The sequence below is a fragment of the Perca flavescens genome, chromosome 15 (genome assembly GCF_004354835.1).
Source record: "Perca flavescens isolate YP-PL-M2 chromosome 15, PFLA_1.0, whole genome shotgun sequence".
Taxonomy (NCBI): Eukaryota; Metazoa; Chordata; class Actinopteri; order Perciformes; family Percidae; genus Perca; species Perca flavescens.
In genome coordinates this window covers 8,904,449-8,928,620 of record NC_041345.1, presented here as the reverse complement: position 1 = coordinate 8,928,620, position 24,172 = coordinate 8,904,449, and the positions used below count along the sequence as shown (strand labels likewise).

The window sequence follows — 24,172 nt, the reverse complement described above, 5'->3', positions numbered from 1 at the left end:
GAATAGCCGAGAAACTAAACTGTTCTAAATTGTATAGGGGGGAGGGTCCTATGAACAACATATATTCAATATGAACATATTAGCATCAAAACCTGGCGCCACACCTGTACTTGTGGTACTTGTGTACTTAGCACCAGTATGGCACAAAAAAAGTAATACTGAGTCAACTATATGATCCCAGTGGTGATTGTAAATAGAGGAAGTAGTTTTTGTATGACTCTCATATTATCATCTCTCACTGTATCTGTCGGGCACAGTAATACACTGCTGTGTCCTCGGTCTTCAGACTGTTCATCTGCAGATAGAGTTTACTGCTGGAGTCATCTCTGGAGATGGTGAATCTCCCCTGGACTGACTGGGAGTAGTAGATGTTAGTACTGTAGATGCTCGCGATCCACTCCAGTCCTTTTTCAAGGGGCCTGTCTGATCCAGGCCATCCTGTAGCTACTGAATGTGAATCCAGATGTTGTACAGGTCAATCTGTGGGATTCTCCAGGCCTTTTAATCACTGGTTCAGATTCTGTCAGAGTCTGACCATCAACACCTGTCAAGAGGATAAAAAACATCAAGTGAAAAAGATTATGACAACAATAAAAGCTATGTTAAATTAAGATCAATGAAAATCTTCACCTGTCCAGCAGAGAGTTAAAAGCAGCAGTCCTGTCCTATAGTCCATCATGTTAAACTGTGTGTCCACTGTTCTCTGTCCTCCTCTCTGCACTCAGATAAGTAGAGGTGAAGATATCTGAGTTTTGCATCGACTCCTCCTCACAGGGAGGAAACATCTGGACTGGAGATATTTAATGAAACTGAGTCAGAGTCAACCCTCCAAGTCAGCTGTTTTAATGTTTGTCTGACAAGTTTTAATTTGTGTAAAATGTTTCAGTATTAACAACACAACCACATTTAAATGAAGTCTGAAACATTAACATACATACAAGGTTTATTAAAATGTGTTAAATCATAATTTATCTTGTTATCAAGGCTCTGTTTCTCATTAGTCATTTACAGAACAATAGGCAGCACATGGAGTATTTATAATCATATACAATTTCATTCAGATCAACATCTACTATCATTTTTGACAATTATGTTATTGTCATTTTACTCATTTTATTTTATATTACTAACATTATGGTTTATACTTGACTTTGGCAATTTAGTATTACAGTAGATAATGCTTTGACAATTGAAGAAACTCTGTCTAATACTTTAAGTGATGTAACATCATGAAGAGAATAAATATTTTCTCACAAGTACTAGTAAAATATATAGAAATATAATGAAAATATATCAAGTGCTTTGTCATTAAGATCACATTGCTGTTTGTTGTCTGTGGAGGTTTTTGTGCAGCTGCTCCACTGTCTTCAGTCACTGTGTCTTCTCGAGCACAGAAGTAAACAGCAGAATCTGCTGCTGTCAGGCTCTGGACCTCGAGGTACTGAGTGCTGCTGGGAACATCTTCAGTCATGATGAAACGGCTTTGAAAGGAGCTGCCATATCTAGCAGAGTTTGAACCTGTATCCATCCTCCCAATCCACTCCAGAGCTTCTCCTGGTCTCTGTCGTATCCAGTGAAGATAGTTGCTTGTCATGCTATAACCAGATATGATACATGACATCTTCACTGTCTCTCCAGGTCTTTTCAAACTGGTCCAGTTTGATCTCACTCCAAACTCCTGTAAGTAAAGAAATTGTGATAATCATCCAACAAACTTGTAAATCAAAGAAGTAAAGCAGAATTATTTTTTTCTCACCATTAATAGTAACTATAATTAACAAACTCCAGATAATGATATTTTCCATTCTGGGAGAAACAGTCGTAATTCAGTGCTCTGATCTGAGTGTTTCAGAAATATATCAAACTGTCCCAGTTTTCTGGTACAAGTTGCTGATGGTGTGTTTATAAGAGAGGAAGAGTTTGCATAGACCTCCCTCTACAGGTTTAAAATGGGAACATGTCACACAGATACATTTCCATAAGTAGAGTATCTCTACAACAGCAGAGGAAACTGTGAAATATGAAACTGATTTATCGACTTAAAGAAAATAATGGGAAATAAACTACAATGTTCTACGATGATAGTTAACTCACGGTGTAGCAGTTTAGAGCTTTTTTCATCTACAGCAGACGAAATACCAGACGGGAAATTTACATCCTATTCGTGAAGATATATAGCAGCTGTTTAAAATTAATTTTTAGATGTTATTTTCTATCCCATTGCATTGGACAGGAAAAAATAACTCCATAACCATTAATGGTTATTAACGCTGCAAAGAGTGCTGTCTTTATTAATGTTCAGAGTTAGAACATGTGTGTGGTTGAGTCTTGCTGGTTGCTGGGTATTTGTGCAGGTCTGTTGGTGGTTTGTATCACTGTGGGGTAACGTACACAGTAATACACAGCTGTGTCCTCAGGCTGCACATTCTGTCCTTTTAGAGTCACTGTTAGAGCAGAAGTGTCTCTGCTGTAGCTGAACTTGTTCTTCAGAGCATCATTTTGAGGAAGGCTACCTCCACCCCACTGATGGGAAATCCAGTCCATTGGTTTTCCTTCACTCTGTCTGATCCAACCTGTTGCATAGCTGTCATCAGTCAGAGAATAACCAGAGACCTGACAGCTGATGGTCAGAGACTGTCCAGGCTGCACAACCATTGAGTCTGTCTGGATGAGATCAATACTGTTCACACCTGTGGAAACACAAATCAACATTATCTCCATCATTCATCTGACTATTCAGGGTTTCTAATGTGTGTATTAGAGTGAATCCACTGAAAGCTCCTCACAGGATCCAGCAGCCAGCAGCAGTATCAGAGCTACAGAGAACATGTTGATGTTGAAGCTGAACTGATGTCAGCTCTTCTGTCTCTCACTGACACACACACACTTCACTTCTTTATGAGGCTACACACAATGAGGCTGATTTACATACTGATGATAGTAAATCAGGTGACTAAAGTAAATTTGAATAAATCAAAATGAAGATGAAATTTTCAGGTCTTTATCTCTCACAAATAAAAGGTGGAACAAATACATGTTAGTTAATGAAAATACTTTTTTTTGTAGTTTGACTCATTTACATCACAATGATGTTTCCTAAACACTATTATAAAAATAAAAATATAAAAATATATATAAAAATAATATTATGGAAGAGACACTGATTTTTAGGATTCATTTCTACTGTTAGATTACATTCTTTTAAAATGAAGTTGTGAGATGAATTTATTCCATCACTTGAAGATTACACAGGATATACATATTATGATGTATCATTGATTTTAATTTTAAAGTATTTCAATTGATGAAAACTGTGGCTGTTAAATTTAATTAGGATCCTTTTTTGTTGTGTCTGTTTCTCTCTTTACTTTAATCTCTCTTCTCCTTTTTTGGCTTTCTCCTAACTGTATTTTGTGTTTGCACAAATCATCTCACCATATCTCTTACCATTTTGACTTTGTTTCACATTTTTAACCTGATGTTACTAATCCTTTTTTTTTTTTTTTACTGTAAGCCACTTTGTAACATTTGAATATGTTTATTTACTCTCAGGTTTCTCCAATGCAATGTCGGCTTGAGATAGGTAAACAACATCTCATGTCTCCTAAAGTTATTTTTGAGAAAATTGCTTTTTTCATGTGAATAAAGCTCGTGCACACTATTATTAGACCAAATATCGATTTTTAAACTACAAAAATTCAGAACAAAAAATGAAATTCTGAAGAAAATTCACCTGTATTTATTTATAATTACTTAAATAAGGTTAATGTTAAAAACTTTTAAAAAGTGTAATTCAGTCTGTCGTGTGGGAGTACAGACAATGATGTATCAGTGATTGAACTTCCAAGTATTTAAACTAAGGCTGTCAAAATTAACTCCATAATAAAGAGTTAACACAAACGCTTTAACACCACTAGTTGTTTTTGATGTAGGATTAATGCATGCGCGTTTTGTGATTTGGGCCTCGGGACGCTCTTTAGTTTTGGGAAACCAGGAAGTGATGTACAGTAATGTTGTGGGTGGCTAGCAGAAACAACCTTTGATCAGAAATGGATAAAGAAAAGAGTTTTGAATGGCAAGTTCAGTTTCAAAGCCCTTCCAGATGGTTCTCTTGACAAGACTAGGGGTAGTGGTGGAATTGTGGAAATTGGTTCTCTGACAAACACATTTTAGATTGTTAACGAAAAGAAATAACAATGTTATGAATTTATGTATTTGGTGGATGCAACACCACCATGTACAATCACTCCAGTCCTTTCCCTGCATGCTGTCTGATCCAAGCTGTGTAGTAGCTGCTATATGCATTTATTTTTTCATATATTTTCTTACTGACTGTGTTTGGTGCAAACATAAATACATTGACAGCAGCCAGAATCATGTGAATAGTAATATATTTTGCAGCTTTTAATAAAAGATTTTTAATGGTTTCAGTTGTTAAACTTGGAGCCTTTTAGAGGAAAACAGCTGCTCAGGAACTGAAACGTGACAAAATGCAAAAAACTAAATCCTTTAAAAAAGATGAAAACTATTGTAGTTCATCCATTTACAAGTTACTCTTCTGTAATACACAACATATTTTACCTTCATATGTGTGTGGTTATGTCAGAAATAAAATCATATATCAAATATCATGCAGCATGATGTTTACTTGTTTTTATTCAGAATTCGTAAAAGCCAGTCATACAGTGTGCTGGTGTTGAAACCATTAGTGGTCTGAGGGCTCCTCCTCTGGTGGCTTCATGTTACAAGTGTTCAGGCTCTGAGGGGTTTTTGTTCAGGTCTACTGATGGCTGGGGCTCACCTTTGGGGGGGCTCAGCCCCTAATGAAAAGTTGATAGCAGTTAAGCTGGGGGTACTATAAGATGTTTTTTTTTAAGGTGAGACACGGAAGGCAAAAACATCGTTTTTTTTTTCACTGGTCAATTTTGAGATTTTGGGCTATTTGTCTTTATTAACATGTCTTCTTTCAGACTTGTGGTGAAAAAAAGTAAAAAAAATACACATTTAGGTCTTTATTTTACTATACTTTGTCTGTTTGCGTCGGTAGATTTCTCCTAAATTCAACAAAAGTTGACGTTCTAAATCATCCCGCTGCTCCGCGATCGCTGTCTGCACCCTGTCATCACATATACCGTTGGAAAGCTCTCTCTCTCCTATACAATGCTGTTGGATCCAAATATGGTCATTTCCTTTTTATCAGCAACCAATCGTGAAAGTAAAAGGGGGGATTTAACTCTAAATGCGCAATCTCATTGGCTGATGACAATTTCTGACAACGTGATTCGCTTAGAATGGTCACGTGACGCGCTCTGACATTTCCGCGGTAGTTCAGAATGTCAAAAGAAGTGCGTCGAAAATGGTCGAAAATCTCCTCAGAGAAGACGAAAACAATTGTTATTAGCAAGAAGACGGGATTACAAACTAAAACAGCAGATGATGAAATTCCTTCACATAGTACGTTGATGTGTAAACTGTCGTTCAGATAACAGGAGTTTTCAGACAGCGGAGGTAATCAGACTGACTCTCTCTCTCTCTCTCTCTCCAAGCAGTTTACAGATATTCACGGCCTACATGTCATATATTAAAGGGATACTTCACCGATTTAGCATTAAGCTTTGTCTCAGTAGAAACCCGGTAGTATTTTTGAATGACCTTGCTTCCCTCCCTCATGTCCACCTGAGAGGGGAGATCTCTGTATTGTGGGTCTGGAAAAAAGCCTCAGATGACGCAAAATGACGATTTTTGCGTCATATGAGGCTTTTTTGCCCAGAGGCAAAGGACTACAGCCAGTACTAGGAGCTACTTCCGCATAGCCCAAAGGGGGTTGGACTGTCGGCTTTTTACGGAGATTGCCGAGGAAAAAACGAGTGTCAGCCATCTTGAATCCTCGCTTAGCTTCTCAGGAGAAACCGCTAGATTTATTCATCCCGAAGGAAATTTTAGAACAACAATGTTTTATTATGTGCATTCAAACTACCGCACACGTGTACCACCAGGATACATTGGTACAGATTGGAGAATATGAAGGAAACTTTATTACAGACGGAATACTTCGCCTGCTATGGAGACCAGTGGTGTTGCTCGATGCCTCTGGCCGGTAAAGGGACATCATCAGCGGGGAACGATGAACGAGTGTGCCGGTGGAAAGCTAACGCTAGCCGGCCACCTGTTCCACCAATCCTGCTTGCAAGTGTCCGCTCATTGGACAACAAACTGGACTACATCCAACTTCAACGAAACTCCCAACACGAGTTCAGAGACTGTTGTTTTTTGTTGTTGTGGAAATATTGTTGTACCGGACAATCCAGCCTACTGCTCTGTCACCGGGTAAGACTAGCTAGTGGAGGGGGGCTGTGTTAACACGGACTGCCTGTTGCAGAAAGGGGGTGATTTGTATCCAACTAACTGCTAACCGCTGGTGGAGTTTGTGACTGTAAAATGCCGACCATTCTACATCCCACGCAAATTTACGGCTGTGTTTATACTCAATGTTTATACCACCAAGAGCTAATGCTAGTAGCTATGTGTTAGCTGAACTTTTCGGAGCATATAATGTGTGTGCACAAAATGTAGCTAGCCGGTTTCGGATGTCGTTTTTATATAATGTTGTTTTTATATATTTTAAATGTGTAACACCACTTGAGCCCCGGTGAAAAGTTTTTTCGTGTATATGGTTGAAATGACAATAAAACACACTTGTTGAGTTGATCACCTCACTCTGTCTGTCTGTAAAGGGTAGGCGTGGCTTTGGAGTAGACACTAAAGCAGCGAAGCAAGTGCATTCTGGGATTTGGTGTCTTTCATCCACATGAGCCAAAAACACATTTTCTGGCTTTTCTCAGCCTAGAAGCAACCAATTTCTAAAACATTTTCACATTTCTACTACATAATTGACCAAATTTAAAGATATATTCATCTTTCCAATGGTGAAATATCCCTTTAAATATGTAGGTGTCACATATATACTATTCTACTATAATTACTATAAAATACTAAACAAATCTGTAATTTTGGGATGCTAAGTGGTTGTGAGTCCCTCAGGCTGTGGCAGGCAGATACATATTTAGCTGTCAGTGGAGCTGCTGTCCCTTTTCCTAGGAGGACTACCAGCTTCTTTTGTGGTGTTAATTTTTTTGGCTTTTTTTCCAAGGTGTAAATCTCTTAGTGAAGATACTTCTTCCCAGTGCACCTCTGTCTGACCCAGTTGGTCACTGAGCCTGTATTTAGTCAGGATCCGTCTCTTCTTCGTATCTCTGACAGTGTGAAGATACTCTGTCAAATAAAAATTTTGTCTACTTTGATTGCTTTCTCCAATGTTCTAAATATTGGTCTTTTGAATGGTCACCATAAGAAGCTCATCCCTGTGTATCACCGGATGTCCAGTGACAGTGCAGCATGGAGGCACTCAGAATGCCAACGCATGCCTCAACTTGGTCATATGGGTCCAATGTCCAAAAACAGTCTTTGTGGGGAAAAGCAGGGTTGAGGCTGCAGCCAGTATTGCTATTTCTACATTCAATGAGGGTGCCTCTGCCATGCTGGCTGTAATGGAGAAATTGTGGCTTCAGAGCACAGACTGTTAATGCAATGAAGGATGACGACATGGTTAGGATCTCAAAAGCCAATAGTGTCCATTCCACCAGTGCAAAGTGGAGCCTTAAAAGTGTAAACACAGCCAAAAACGTCACCAGCAGGAGATGGAGGAGAGCCCTACATTAAGGTAATGGCATGGATATGTAGACTGTAAACTAACTTGGGGGAACTAGGCTGTGTAATGGTTGTGTTTTGTCAGTTTGAAGTTTGTGATGTAATGGTCTTCAGTTGAAGGCCATGTTGATGTGTTGTTTTGGATGTTATGATCAGTGATGTACGAAGCAATAATGAGTTTTGGACTGTGTGGATTTTACTTGGACCTAAAGTATATTTTGTCTGTAATTCATGGCTTTCAATAGAAATTAGTGGAATTTTGCCATAAAAATCTTTAAAGGCCATTTTCTCAAAATGAGTTTTTTCTCACACTCGGCGTGATGATTTTCCACTTCTGTAGCACCTACAAACACCAAACTTTACAGTCATATTCCTAACTATATTGTGAAGGTTTGTCCAGAGGGATTTGTTGCCTGATTTATGTGACATTTTATGCCTAAAAATAGGACGGAAATCAATTTTTTAAGGGGCTCCCTGCCCACTTTTTCCCCGAAACCAGGTCCACGTTTGGCACAAAACTCTGCTGCTGAATTAACAGTCGACACAGGCATGCGCGTGCCGCTCTCTCGGTCTCACGCTCTACCATGAGCTGTGATGACCGGGCACTCGGTTCTCACAGTGGGAAACGTGTAGCGCTCTCTGTTGCTATGTCAACAAACAACACATGGCTACACGGCTAATTCGCCAGCCTTTCCCCGGCTCTTACCGGCATGGTAAAAGCTATCATGCTATCCCGAGTTCGGATAACAGTTTTGACACCTTGCACACAAGAGGTGCCGTAGGCGGAGCCCAGTCACTCCCGCCCTGTGTAAACAGCGGGGGCGAGCGCACACTCGACGGGAAGCCTCATACATTCCAATGAGAGTACTCAAAAGCGCATAAAGCAAACATGGAGCTCGGATCTTCCGCATTGACTGGCCCATGATGTCACGATGGACATGCGGACTAGCAACAATTTGTTTGTGTTGTTGTAGCAACCGGTAGCAACATGCTCGTTCATGAGCTTTTCTCGTGTCTCTTACAAATGGCGAACTCATGAACTCGCCGTTTTCATTGTTTACAATATTCACTAATCAGTCCCTCCAGAAAAACGTGATTATGCGATTGCATAATTCAATGCATCACCGCATTTTTTCAAATACGCCGCACTTTCGCCGCATAAATTGCCGATTTCCGCACAAAATATGCGGGGCTTGCATGATTTCATCAGTCCATCAGTCCATGTTGTCTGAGAAAAGATAAAACAGCCTAGGACCTCTTAAAACTACCAAGTTTCAAATTTGAGATAAAAGATTAACAGGTCCTTATGTTGGGGGAGAGCAGTTAAAACCAGGTATTTTTTTTGGTTTATGGTTTTGGTTTTGGTTTGGTTGTTTGTTTGGATATTCTAGATGTTTTTAAATGCTATTATGTTTTAAAATTGTTATTATTGAGTGGTGCCGAGAGAGTGCTAAGGCACATTGTATTTCATTGCTGTGGTACTTCATACTAATTTGTATATGACAATAAACTTGAAACTTGAACTTGAACTTTATTTAAAGAAGAATAAAACAACTAAGAGTTCCTCCTTAAAAGAAATTGAAAGCAACAAAGCACAACTAACTAAAATCAAGCTAAAATAATAGGGCTGAACAGGAGTGAGAGGTTAAAATGACAGTCCACAGGTCTCCGCTGGCAACCACCTTCTTCTCGCCTGGCTCCTCTCCTCGGGCAGAGCCTGCAGAGGAGAACTTAGAGCCAGTCAAACGTCTTTTAAACTACCACAGCTTTTTACACTACAACAAACACCGGTCTTAAAAGAGAAGTTTCACCTTCTCCCAACTGCAGCCGCTAGCGGTCGGTGTTTGCGTTTTCCTCTGTGTATTCTCAGTCCTCCTCCAGACCAGGGATGATCCCGTTCTGTCTGTCTCTATGTCTGCTCCGTTCTGTCCGCCCCATTGTGCCGTTGTACTCTCTGTGTCCTCCGCCGTGTGCCTACCTTGTTACCTTTCTGCCCCTTTATCTAAAACAGTCAATCCCCTCTCTGGTCCCCAGGTGCAAGTCCTTAATCATGATTAGGCTACATGTCCGATGGCGGAAGTAAAACCAACGTTTAAAAACACACACACACACACACACACACACACACACACACACACACACACACACACACACACACACACACACACACACACACGACATTTCAAAATAAAAGCATGCAATAACATAAGGTAAAAACACAGCAAATACTAAAAACACAGCAAATCCAAAGTAAAAGCATGCTTAAATAAAATCAACTTCTGCCCTGTGACATATATATTTGTAGAATTTATTATTCTTTTATTCTTAATTATAATTGCTTGTCATGCTAAATACAATATCACATCCAGAGACATGAGCAATGTTTTGTAGTGTTTTATCATATAACCAAAAAAAAATAAGGATCATCTGTAAGGTTTATGTTAAATAAACCCACAAATTAATGATAAAATGTGTGGTTGAGTCACATGGGTCCAGGGTATTTGTGCAGGTCTGTTGGTGGTTTGCATCACTGTAGAGCTATATTTTTAGGAAGAGCTTATATATATTATAATATATTGAATTTATTTTCTAATTTCAATAATCTTTTTACAAATGCAGGCTGTGAGTCATGATAAACTGTCCCAACATGCTGACTGTCAGAAAAGGAGTGTTGTACTCAGAGAGAGAGAGAGAGAGAGAGAGAGAGAGAGAAGTTTTCGAAAAACAGACTGAGATAAAGATGTTGTTCATTGTTTCTCTTGTTTTCAGTGTGTTTGGAAAGTTTTTCAACTGTGTGCATTTCTAAGAGGGTAAGATTGTGTGGTGTGTAGTTCAATGTATACAGTACAAGCTGTAATGTCAGTCTAAGACGTTAATTTAAAAGGTTTTTGTTCACCTAAGTGAGGTGGATTACTGCTAATAGAGAAAACAATGTGACAAATGAATACATAGTTTTTCCTCCAAGAGCCAAGGAAGTAAAAGTTTGCCTTATTGCAGTATTACTACAGTATCCATTCAGCTTCCAACTCAATGGCTTACATACACAAGAATAAACAGCAGCTCCTTCAGTCTTCTAGCTGTTTATATTGAAATTAATTTGAAATGTTGAAATGGAGAACTATACAACTAAATGAATACATGAAGAATCAGTCACTGCTGATCCAGCACCTAAATGTTCTATTTTTGTTGGGATGAAGCAAGCTCTCAAAGGGTCTGAGTATAAAATTGTAGTTTTGAGTGGCAATCAGTCAAAATCAAAGAGATAAGCAGAACTAAGTGTTTCCATATAGAGGACAGAGAAACTTGACACTGAAGCATTCTAGGGTTTTTATGAAAGAAAATGTAACATTATTTGTCACTCCTGCTTTAGATGCCACATGGCTGAAATGTGTATGTAGTATTTATTTTATTCACTAGATTGTTCTGCTGTCTTTGGCTGTTTTGTTAGGAAGTGATAATTGATAGGACCCCCTCTAAAATGATATGCTACATCTCAAGGGGCTATCCTTTAAATAGATTCAATACATTGCAATTAAATTAGATATTTTTGTTGAGGGTTAATGACTGTCTTTTTCAGTGCACATTTTGGTGGTTTTATTAAAAACAACAAAAGTTAAATTAAAAAATTATTTGTATCTAAGAATATATCTATTAGAACGGGATCTGCTGGATTTTGTACAGCTGCTCAACCAACTCCAGTCACTGTGGCTCTCGAGCACAATAATAAACAGCAGAATCTTCAGTCTTCAGACTGTTCATCTGCAGATACAGCTGCTTTCTGTTGTTGTCTCTGGAGACGGTAAACCGGCCCTGAACTGACTGAGAGTAGAAGATTCTGTCACTATCATATTCGATAGTTGCTACCCATTCCAGTCCATTTCCAGGAGCCTGTCTGACCCAGGCCATCCAAGACTTATCAAAGTCAAATCCAGAGGCTGTATAGGTCAATCTGTGAGATTCTCCAGGTCTTTTAACTGCTGGTTCAGATTCTGTCAGAGTCTGACCATCAACACCTGTCAAGGTACAAAAAAACATCACATGAATTTAATTGTTACACAATTCAAAACTATATTTAATCTAGATCAGTGAAAATCTTCACCTGTCCAGCAGATAGTTAACAGCAGCAGTCCTGTCCTATAGTCCATCATGTTAAACTGTGTGTCCACTGTTCTCTGTCCTCCTCTCTGCACTCAGATAAGTAAAGGTGGAAGATATCTGAGTTTTGCATTGACTCCTTTTTTGGCTTTCTCCTAACTGTATTTTGTGATTTCAAAAATCACTTCACTGTATCTCTTACCATTTTGAGTTTTTTTTCACATTTTTAACCTGATGTTACCTAATCCTTTATATTTATTTATTTTTTCTTTGTAACATTTGAATGTATTCATTTACTCTTACTTTTGTCCAATGCAAAGTACAAATAATGGAATATTGTTACTGTTGAATAACAGTTAACATTTAACAGTTAACAGTTATTAATAATATTTTCATTCACAAAATTGCTTTCAGTTCATGTAGTAGGTAAATCCCCTTGTCTGCTTGAGATAGATGAACAACATCTCATGTCTCCTAAAGTTATCTTTGATAAAATTGCTTTTTTTCATGTGAATAAAGATTATGTACAATATTATTAGACCAAACATTGATTTTTAAACTAGTAAAATTCAGAGCACAAAATTCAACTTTTGAAGATAATTCAGCTGCATATCTACATCATCAATTAAATAAGGTAAATTAATGTTAAACAATTTCTAAAAGTCTAATTCAGTCTGTCTTGTGGGAGTACAGACAAGGATATTTCAGTGATTGAAACCTCCAAATATTTAAACTAGGGCTGTCAAAATTAACGCCATAATAAAGAGTTAACGCAAATGCTTTTAACACCATTAGTTGTTTTTGATGTAGGATTAATGCATGCGCGTTTTGTGATTTGGTCCTCGGGACGCTCTTTAGTTTTGGGAAACCAGGAAGTGATGCACAGTAATGTTGTGGGTGGCTAGCAGAAACAAGCCTTGAGCAGAAATAAAGAAAAGAGTTTTAAATGGCAAGTTCAGTTTCAAAGCCCTTCCAGATGGTTCTCTTGACAAGACTAGGGGTAGTGGTGGAATTGTGGAAATTGGTTCTCTGACAAACACATTTTAGATTGTTATTGTAACAGTGAGCTGGTGTTGAAACCATTAGTGGTCTGAGGACTCCTCTGGTGGCTTCATGTTACAAGTGTTCAGGCTCTGAGGGGTTTTTGTTCAGGTCTACTGATGAGTCACTGGGAGAGTCTTAATTCGATACTGAACTTGTTCTTCAGTGAATCTTTGTAGTTTGGTGGATGTAACACCACCATGTACAATCACTCCAGTCCTTTCCCTGCATGCTGTCTGATCCAAGCTGTGTAGTAGCTGCTACCTGAATTTATTTTTTCATATATTTGCTTACTGACTGTATTTGGTGCAAACATAATTACATTGACAGCAGCCAGAATCATGTGAATAGTAATATATTTTGCAGCTTTTAATAAGACTTTTAATGGTTTCAGTGTTTGCAGATGTTTAAAGAAACAGACATACAGAGAAACTTGGAGCCTTTTAGAGGAAAACAGCTGCTCAGGAACTGAAACGTGACAAAATGCAAAAAAACTAAATCCTTTAACAAAGATGAAAACTATTGTAGTTCATCCATTTACAAGTTACTCTTCTGTAATAAAAAACATATTTTGCCTTCATATGTATGTGATTATGTCAGAAATAAAATCAGATATCAAATATGATGATGATTTTTACTTGTTTTTATTCAGAATTCTTAAAAGCTAGTCATACAACAATCATACTCAAATGTCTGTGTTGTCTCATTTTGAATGACTTGACCTGAGGACATCAGTCATGTGAGACAGTGCAGAGTTTATCAGCCCAGGGAGGATGAGGAAAGACAAGAAATGTTTCTTACTGCAGGAGTTGAAGTAGTTTCCTTTAAGCAACCAGATCGTTGTGATCTTTTTGGCACTTTTACCAACAATTGATCTTTATTTTATTGCCGTGCCCTTAACCAATATTTTTAATCTGTGCTTGAACACAAATGACATCCCTCCCATTTGGAAATCAGCCTTTGTGGTTCCCATGCTAAAAGGTGGTGACCCTTCGATCTTAAACAACTACAGACCAATCTCTAAACTGTGTGTCCTGGTCAAGGTCCTAGAATCCCTTGTCAGTGATCAGTTAAAGAATTTTTTCAACAGTCACAATGTTTTATCTGACTTCCAATCTGGTTTTAGAAAAGGGCATAGTACAACATCAGCAGCCCTTAAGGTTTTAAACGATTTTATCGAAGCTACGGACAATAAGCAGCATTGTGCAGCCCTTTTTATTGACCTTTCGAAAGCATTTGATACAGTGGATCACACAGTACTTAAACAGAGACTGTATAGGGCCGGGCTTTGTGAGCAAACTGTTGGCTGGTTTGTTAACTACCTTACAGACAGAACTCAATGTGTGCAGGCGGTGGGTAGCACTTCCCGCTACCTAAAAATAACAAAAGGTGTGCCTCAGGGGTCAGTCCTGGGGCCACTGTTATTCATCATCTACATCAATAATATTGATCATAATGTGTCTAATGTAAAATTTCATTTTTATGCTGATGACACTGTAATGTATTGCTCAGCACCCACCGCAGACCAGGCCCTCACTCACCTACAACTTGCTTTCAACACGCTTCAACATAATCTCCATGATTTAATACTTGTTTTAAATGCAGAAAAAACTAAAGTCATGCTTTTTTCAAATTCAAAATTTAAATCAAATCTGCCTTCAATTCTCACTTCTCATGGTACAAAAATTGGATGTGTATCTAAGTACAGATATCATGGTATTTTAATTGATGACTCTATTTCTTTTACCTTTCATATTGAGCAGCTAGCTAAAAGATTAAAATTCAAACTAGGGTTTTATTTTAGAATTAAATCTTGCCTCTCGTTCGAATCTAGAAAGAGGCTGGTCGCTGCCACTTTTATGTCTGTACTTGACTATGGTGATGTTTTATATATGCATGCTTCGTTTAAAAGTCTACATGCACTAGACACTGTATACCATGGAGCTCTGAGGTTCATCACTGGTATGAAAGCCCTCACTCACCACTGTGAACTATATGAACGTGTTGGATGGCCTCCTTTACCAACACGGAGACTTCAACACTGGCATACTCTCATATACAAAGCTATTTTAGGTTTCCTTCCATCCTACCTTCTGACCTATATCAATGTAAACAGTACCGGGACCTACAATCTTCGTTCCCAGGATCTTTTCATTCTGTCTGTTCCAAAGGTTAGAACTGAGCTGGGGAAAAAGGCCTTTAACTTTGCTGCTCCCTCTACATGGAACAAGTTACAGAAATCCATGAAACTTACTGAACTAGTCTCATTGGTCGTTTTTAAGAGGATGTTGTTTGACTTGGAGGCAGTCACATCTGGCTGTAGATGTTTTACCTGATTTGGTTACGATTGTGGTTGACTTTGAGGGATTTGCTGTTTCAGTTGTTTTGTGTTCTTAGTGTTTTTGTGTATTTTGTATTTGCATGTACTGTATGTGTGGTTGTACTGCTGCCTGCCTTGGCCAGGACACTCTTGAAAAAGAGATTTTTAATCTCAATGAGTTTCTTCCTGGTTAAATAAAGGTTAAATAAAAATAAAAAAAGAAATTGTGTTTTTGTGTGTTTAATGTTAAGTTAAATTATTTCTCAGGAAAATGGGACATTGAAGAGACAAAGGGTAATTTGTTATCTAAAAATGATATTTAATGTAAAATTTAGGGGGAAACAAATTAGTAATTTTAAAAATATAATGTATAAAATATCAAATATAAATATTACATTCATACATCATCTTCATTATTTGGCTTCATCAGCACAGTAAGAATACTGTAGGATTTTGTACAGGTGCTCAACCAACTCCAGTCACTGTGGCTCTCGAGCACAATAATAAACAGCAGAATCTTCAGTCTTCAGACTGTTCATCTGCAGATACAGCTGCTCTCTGTTGTTGTCTCTGGAGACGGTAAACCGGCCTTGAACTGACTGAGAGTAGTAGATGCTAGCACTGTCATATCTTATAATCGCAATCCACTCCAGTCCTTTTCCAGGAGCCTGTCTGATCCAGGCCATCCAGTAGCTACTGAATGACAATCCAGATGTTGTACAGGTCAACCTGTGGGATTCTCCAGGTCTTTTAATCGCTGGTTCAGATTCTGTCAGAGTCTGACCATCAACACCTGTTAAACCAAAAACGATAAGCATGTCATGCATTACCTTGGTACAAAGATCAGAGAAAATCTTCATGTGAAATATGTCAGTAATACAAATGGGAATGTCAAATCAAAATCAGTGAAAATCTTCACCTGCCCAGCAGAGAGTTAAAAGCAGCAGTCCTGTCCTATAGTCCATCATGTTAAACTGTGTGTCCACTGTTCTCTGTCCTCCTCTCTGCACTCAGATAAGTAGAGGTGGAAGATATCTGAGTTTTGCATTAACTCCTCCTTTTGACTGAACAGTGTCCTTTGTTCAATCTCTCCTCAAAACATATTTTCATGTTACGGCTTTCTCCTTAATTGTTATTATTATCAGTAAGAATAATCTTACTATATCTTAGAATTCAGATTCTATTTACATTTTTAACGTAATTATTATCCATGTATTACTGTTATTCACTCTAACATTTTAACACATTTATTTACTTGGCAGATGTTTTTTGTTAAATGCAACTTACTAATAATGTAATAGTTTAACTGTTTATATATAAAAGAAAAGAAAAATAGTTTTTTCTTTTATTAAATCACCTTGTATGCTTGGTTTGAGATCGACAAACATTATCTTATGTCTCCTTTTTTCCTTTCCTGGTAATAAGAACAGAGTTTAATGCATTTGTTCCAGGAAACTCTGACATACAACACGTTTCAGTTGTGTGCATTTAACAATGTAAACATGTAATTCAGTTTTTGTTGTGGAAGAAGAGACAATGATCAGTGATCGAAACCCCAAAGTATTTCAACTCCAACAAGAGTGCAGGCTGTGTGCTGGTGTTGAAACCATTAGTGGTCTGAGGGCTCCTCCTCTGGTGGCTTCATGTTACAAGTGTTCAGGCTCTGAGGGGTTTTTGTTCAGGTCTACTGATGGTTTGTGTTACTGTGGCTCTCTGGCACAGTAATACACAGCAGTGTCTTCAGGCTGCACATTCTGTCCATTTAGAGTCACTGTCTTGCTGGAAGTCTCTAAGTCGATACTGAACTTGTTCTTCAGGGAATCTTTGTAGTATGAAGCTCCAGTATATATCCATCGAATCCACTCCAGTCCTTTCCCTGCAGGCTGTCTGATCCAAGCTGTGTAGTAGCTGCTGAGAGAATAAGAGACCTGACAGGTGATGGTCAGACGTTGACCTGGCTGCACAGTCACAGAGGCTGGCTGGGTCAACTGTTCACACTTCACACCTGTTAAAAAAGAAAATGTTTTGTAACAAATGATCAAGTTATACTGCAAAGGAAGAACTGTTGACTTTAACAAATCCAGAGAGACTCACATCCAGCTGCCAACAGCAGCAGCAGAGCTCCAGAGAACATGGTTTATGTTGAAACTGACGTGCTGTGAACTCCACTGACAGCCTGATGTGATGTTTTTATAGCTGAGAAACAAGGAAGGTCACTGAGTTTGCATAAAATCAAACATATGAAGCATCAATGTTGGTCTAAAAATAAAATTATGCGTGTCATTTTTGATTAATTCATATCTAGGTACAGATAACTTTATTGCATTGAACTGTCAATATTTTTCCACTTATTTTCTAGACTTTCATTTGTGTTAATACACAACAATAATTCCTTAACGATCCTATATTATTATTCTATTGTCAAACATTAATAATCTTTTTTAAAGAAAATAGTTATCTCCATACACGAAACAAGTAAATTCACTCTAAACAATAACATGAAATACTGTCATCACTCATCTCCACTTACAGCTGTTTTCTCTTAGAAATAATTTTAATGAAATTACAGTATGTGATGGAAAGAGTGACATTCTTATTTACCTATTGATTTTATTACAGAGCAATATGAATCATTTCAGAGTTTGAGTATCAGTCAGTTAAAGGAGAACTCCGGGCAAGTTTTACGTTAATCTTGATCGCTATATGTATTTGAGTACTGTTGATAGCAAAAAAAACGCTAGGCTTTAACAGGAAAAAAAAAAAAAACGGAGCTGCTGCAGCTAATGCCGAGAGCTCCCACTCAGCTAAAACGGCAGTTATGGGGGCATAAGATAAAAAGCCTTTGTGCCTCTTAACAGACACAAAATGCAATTAAAATGTCTGTGCAACATGAACAGGGACCTTACATGACAACTAGATGCATTTCGCAACTTAGCCATTGTTTAAATTCACCAGTGGCGATTTCTTTAAGACTGCAAGGGAAGCTCAGCTTTAAATGGTCAAATATGTACTATTGTGTTTACATTTTATTGACTAAAATGCGTTAGAATACATTCATCTCGAAGACGAGTTGGTTCAGAATTGGCTGACTCGATTTCCATCTCTTACATTCCCGTAGCGTCTCAGTGCATTTCCCCGTTGAAGCCTAGCGTCCGTTGACTTCAATGGGGCTGCTCTGAGCAGTTTTTTTCAGTGCTTTGAAACTAGACGGTCATTGGATAAATGCTGCGATTATGTCCCGCCCACGGACGCTCAGCGTCTCTGGGGGTCAATGGAGCAGTGGGCTGGCCTGGACGCTGGGCTTCTGCGTGATGATTGGAGGGTCTGTCGAAGGACTGTTTCTCCTTTTGATTGACAGTGATTTTGTACTATAAAAAGTCGCCGAAGCTGTTCAAGCAGAGCTCAGCTCAGTCCCAACGCGGATTTTACAAGTCTAGTTGAAACACGAACTGCTGCAACCGGTTTCTTGGTATTTGCTTGACGAAATTGCTAGCCAATTTTCATCATACATTTCATACAATTATACACCACATTCCTTGTTTCAGTTTAAACTAATTCCCACATTTCCTCCTTCGAGTTTAATATTGTTTTGTTAGATCGTTTGTTCATTCATACAGTAGGCTAGGCTAGTGTTGTTGGGGTGAACTAGCCAGCTAGCAAACTGCACACGATGGCAATATTAGCAGACAATGCTAATATTGTCGACCTGATTTTGGCGGAGCCATTTGAAAGTCTTCCTTATGAGGAGAAACTTAGAATTAAACAGCAGGGTTAGATCAACACTTAAGATTGATTTAGTGCAAAAGATAGGGCAAAGTAACAGGTCTGTTCAGCTCTCCTGGTATGACAAAGTTAGCTGGCTGTGCTGTGACAAAGAAAATGTACTGCTGGCCATTCCTCTTGATGAAACCTTCCCATGGATATTATAAATTATTATAATAATTATATTATTATTATTTATTATTATTATTATATAAATTATTGCATTACTATTATATATATATATTATAATATTAACATAAATAAATGGACAATTTGTATGATGTAGGCCAAAAATGAGCTTCCCCTCTTTGAATGACCAGCAGCCGCCACTGAAATTCACCTACCCTCTTAGCTGCTAGCTGCCGTCTGGGATGAGTGAGTGTGTTCAGCCAGACTCCGGTAATAATCATCACGCAGCAGTTCCATGTGTATTTGTAGCATATATCCATTTTGTGTGCTGTCGTTGGTGAATATGAGTCTCTGCACTGGCGAATTGGTAGTTTCCTTAGCCAGGCTAGCAGCCCCGACCGGCATCTTTCTACTTCTTCCCCGCCTCCCTCACCTGCCGCGCCCAACAACAATCCACAGGCGCCCGCTGGTCTGGTGGAGGTCCTCCAGAGGACAGTTCAAATTTTGAAGTTTATTCCCCCCTCAAAAATGGGTAATTGAGCACTGTAGTGATCCTATCAGTGACTATGTAACTACATGGAAACGGACCAAATGATGCCTGTTTTTTTGTACAGTGATAACGTTACTGAAGGCTAGCTCTAGCTCCATAGTTACGTTACCCCAAGCTTCTTCCCTTGTGAACACCTCCGTTCTTCACTCTTCACACACTACGCTCCGATCTGCACACTGTTGTTTACCTTTTCCTGCTACAACTGAATTCCCACGGGACTTCAGTTATACTAGTTATTTTACTAGTTATATTAACATTATTGCTAAGAGAAAACAGCTGAAAGTGGAGATGAGTGATGACAGCATTTAACGTTATTGTTTACATATAAAGTGAATTTACTTGTATCATGTATGGAGATAACTATTTTATATTAAACGATTTTTAATGTTTGAAGAAAGTCTGGAAAATATCCGGAAATAATATTGACAGTTTAAAGTTATCTGTATGTGGATATGAAGAAAAAAAAAATGACATGCATATTTTCACTCTGCAGATATAATAACACTGAACAAACTCTTCTATTGACTCCAGTTAGACCAACATTGATGCTTCATATGTTTGATTTTATGCAAACTCAGTGACCTTCCTTGTTTCTCAGCTATAAAGACATCACATCAGGCTGTCAGTGGAGTTCACAGCACGTCAGTTTCAAATTTTTTTTACAAAGACCAACAGGTAGTGATGGTCAAATGAAGCTTTGCGAACCAATGTCTTTACTTTCTGAGCTCAAAAAGGTTATAACAAAAAGGTTAAATGAATGAGTTTCTCCATTTAGTAACAGAGGAGAGAGAAACTAGACACTGACTGTCCTCTAGTGATTTTATAAAAGAAACAGTAACATTATATTTCATTCTCATAGATGCCACATCATTTCATTTACAGAGAGTATTGTGTCTTACTTTGTAGTAATGTAAAGTATTTCTAGAAGTTTAATTTCAGCAACCAGATAGTTGGGCTGTCTTTGGTCCTTGTATCAATGAGTGATCTTTATTGTGTTTTTAATGTGTTATCAAGTGTGTGTATAATGCAGGAAGGATTATTAATTTATAATAAAAACATATATGAAAATAAAATTGCAGAATATAAAATAACAACCTCAAAACAAAAATGTAATATAAAATGTTTAAATATATACATTTTGTATGCCTGAAAGAATGAGTACTGTAGGATTTAGTACAGCTGCTCAACCAATGTTTTTGTTCAGGTCTACTGATGGTTTGTGTTACTGTGTGTATCTGGCACAGTAATACACAGCAGTGTCTTCAGGCTGCACATTCTGTCCATTTAGAGTCACTGTCTTGCTGGAAGTCTCTAAGTCGATACTGAACTTGTTCTTCAGTGAATCTTTGAAGTATGTTGTGGATCCAACTGCTGCCATTCCAATCCACTCCAGTCCTTTCCCTGCAGGCTGTCTGATCCAAGCTGTGTAGTAGCTGCTGAGAGAATAAGAGACCTGACAGGTGATGGTCAGACGTTGACCTGGCTGCACAGTCACAGAGGCTGGCTGGGTCAACTGTTCACACTTCACACCTGTGGAGGAAAACATGTTGAGTATTGAATCAGTGTAATAACAGTGAACAGTGTGCTGTGATCATACTGTCAGTGTCTCTGCCTCAGTGAGACTCACAGGATCCAGCAGCCAGCAGCAGCAGCAGAGCTACAGAGAACATGGTTGCTATTGAAGGTGATCTGATGGGAGCTTCTCTTCTTCTGCTGCAACTGACAGCATGATATCAAGTCTTTATAGCAGACTGTGAGGAAGTTCACTTTGCATAGAGAAGGACACTGACAGGCTATAAAAGAAGGTTGAACTGTCCCATAACCCTTTTTTGGCTTTCTCCTAACTGTATTTTGTGATTTTTCACAAATCACGGTATCTCTTACCATTTTGACTTTTTTTCACATTTTTAACCTGATGTTACCTAATCCTTTATTTTTATTAATTTTTCTTTGTAACATTTGAATGTATTCATTTACTCTGACTTTTGTCCAATGCAAAGTACAAATAAGGGAATAATGTTACTGTTCATTCACAAAATTGCTTTCAGTTCATGTAGTAGGTAAATCACCTTGTCGGTTTGAGATAGGTAAACAACATCTCATGTCTCCTAAAGTTATCTTTGATCAAATTGCTGTTTTTCATGTGAATAAAACGTATGTACAATATTATTAGACCAAACATCGATTTTTAAACTAATAAAATTCAGAGCACAAAATTCTACTTTTGAAGAAAATTCAGCTGCATTTCTACATAATCACTTAAATAAAGTAAATTAATGTTAAACGATTTATAAAAGTCTAGAAATTATGTATCAGTGATTGAAACCTCCAAGTATTTAAACTAGGGCTGTCAAAATTAACACCATAATAAAGAGTTAACGCAAACGCTGTTAACACCACTAGTGTTTTTTTTTTATGTAGGATTAATGCATGCATGTTTTGTGATTTGGTCCTCGGGACGCTCTTTAGTTTTGGGAAACCAGGAAGTGATGTACAGTAATGTTGTGGGTGGCTAGCAGAAACAAGACTTGAGCAGAAATAAAGAAAAGAGTTTTGAATGGCAAGTTCAGTTTCAAAGCCCTTCCAGATGGTTCTCTTGACAAGACTAGGGGTAGTGGTGGAATTGTGGAAATTGGTTCTCTGACAAAAACATTTTAGATTGTTACTGTAACAGTGAGCTGGTGTTGAAACCATTAGTGGTCTGAGGGCTCCTCCTCTGGTGGCTTCATGTTACAAGTGTTCAGGCTCTGAGGGGTTTTTGTTCAGGTCTACTGATGAGTCACTGGGAGAGTCTTAATTCGATCCTGAACTTGTTCTTCAGTGAATCTTTGTAGTTTGGTGGATGCAACACCACCATGTACAATCACTCCAGTCCTTTCCCTGCATGCTGTCTGATCCAAGCTGTGTAGTAGCTGCTACCTGCATTTATTTTTTCATATATTTGCTTACTGACTGTATTTGGTGCAAACATAAATACATTGACAGCAGCCAGAATCATGTGAATAGTAATATATTTTGCAGCTTTTAATAAAAGACTTTTAATGGTTTCAGTGTTTGCAGATGTTTAAAGAAACAGACATACAGAGAAAGTTGGAGCCTTTTAGAGGAAAACAGCTGCTCAGGAACTGAAACGTGACAAAATGAAAAAAACTAAATCCTTTAAAAAGATGAAAACTATTGTAGTTCATCCATTTACAAGTTACTCTTCTGTAATAAACAACATATTTTACCTTCATATGTGTGTGGTTATGTCAGAAATAAAATCATGTATCAAATATGCAGCATGATTTTTACTTGTTTTTATTTAGAATTCTTAAAAGCCAGTCATACAACAATCATACTCAAATGTCTGTGTTGTCTCATTTTGAATGACTTGACCTGAGGACATTAGTCATGTGAGACAGTGCAGAGTTTATCAGCCCAGGGAGGATGAGGAAAGACAAGAAATGTTTCTTACTGCAGGAGTTGAAGTAGTTTAATTTAAGCAACCAGATCGTTGTGATGTTTTTACCAACAAGTGATCCTTATTGTTTTTTTGTGTTTAATGTTGAGTAATAATATTTCTCAGGAAAGCAGGATGTTATATGATGAAGAGACAAAGAGTAATTTATTATCTAAAAATTATATCTAATGTAAAATTTAGGGGAAAAACTTAAAAATATAATGTATAATAATGCTTAATCAGCTCAGTAAGAATACTGTAGGATTTTGTACAGCTGCTCAACCAACTCCAGTCACTGTGGCTCTCGAGCACAATAATAAACAGCAGAATCTTCAGTCTTCAGACTGTTCATCTGCAGATACAGCTGCTCTCTGGAGACGGTAAACCGGCCTTGGACTGACTGAGAGTAGTAGATGCTAGTGGTGTAGATAATTGCAATCCACTCCAGTCCTTTTCCAGGAGCCTGTCTGATCCAGGCCATCCCGTAGCCGCTGATTGTTAATCCAGATGCTGTACAGGTCAATCTGTGAGATTCTCCAGGTCTTTTAATCGCTGGTTCAGATTCTGTCAGAGTCTGACCATCAACACCTGTCAAGATATACAAAAAATGACATGAATTTAGTTGTTACACAATTCAAAACTATGTTTAATCTAGATCAGTGAAAATCTTCACCTGCCCAGCAGAAAGTTAACAGCAGCAGTCCTGTCCTATAGTCCATCATGTTAAACTGTGTGTCCACTGTTCTCTGTCCTCCTCTCTGCACTCAGATAAGTAGAGGTGAAGATATCTGAGTTTTGCATCGACTCCTCCTCACAGGGAGGAAACATCTGGACTGGAGATATTTAATGAAACTGAGTCAGAGTCAACCCTCCAAGTCAGATGTTTTGACCTTTGTCTGACATGTTTTAATTTGTGTAAAATGTTTCAGTATTAACACCACAACCACATGTATTCTAATAATATACAAATGACATCTGACACATTAAGATACAAGGGTTTTTCAAATATATGAATTCATGATTAATCTTGGTATCAAGGCTCTGTTTCTCATTAGTCATTTTGAGAACAATAGGCAGCACATACAATTTCATTCTGATCAACATCTACTATCATTTTTGACAATTC

At 38.0% G+C, this 24,172-nt stretch overlaps 2 gene segments (V, D, J or C); both read right to left on the bottom strand.

Annotated features, from left to right (window-relative positions):
* LOC114569119 (immunoglobulin gamma-1 heavy chain-like) overlaps nucleotides 1–24,172 on the bottom strand; it is an 81,877-nt gene that overhangs the window by 40,094 nt on the left and 17,611 nt on the right. Inside the window, 1 exon segment of the C gene segment in view lies at nucleotides 17,861–17,866. Coding sequence covers nucleotides 17,861–17,866 — 6 coding nt within the window.
* LOC114569159 (Ig heavy chain V region XIG14-like) lies at nucleotides 20,827–21,334 on the bottom strand. The segment is given in 2 exon segments: nucleotides 20,827–21,134; nucleotides 21,232–21,334. Coding segments are annotated over 2 exon segments (351 nt in total).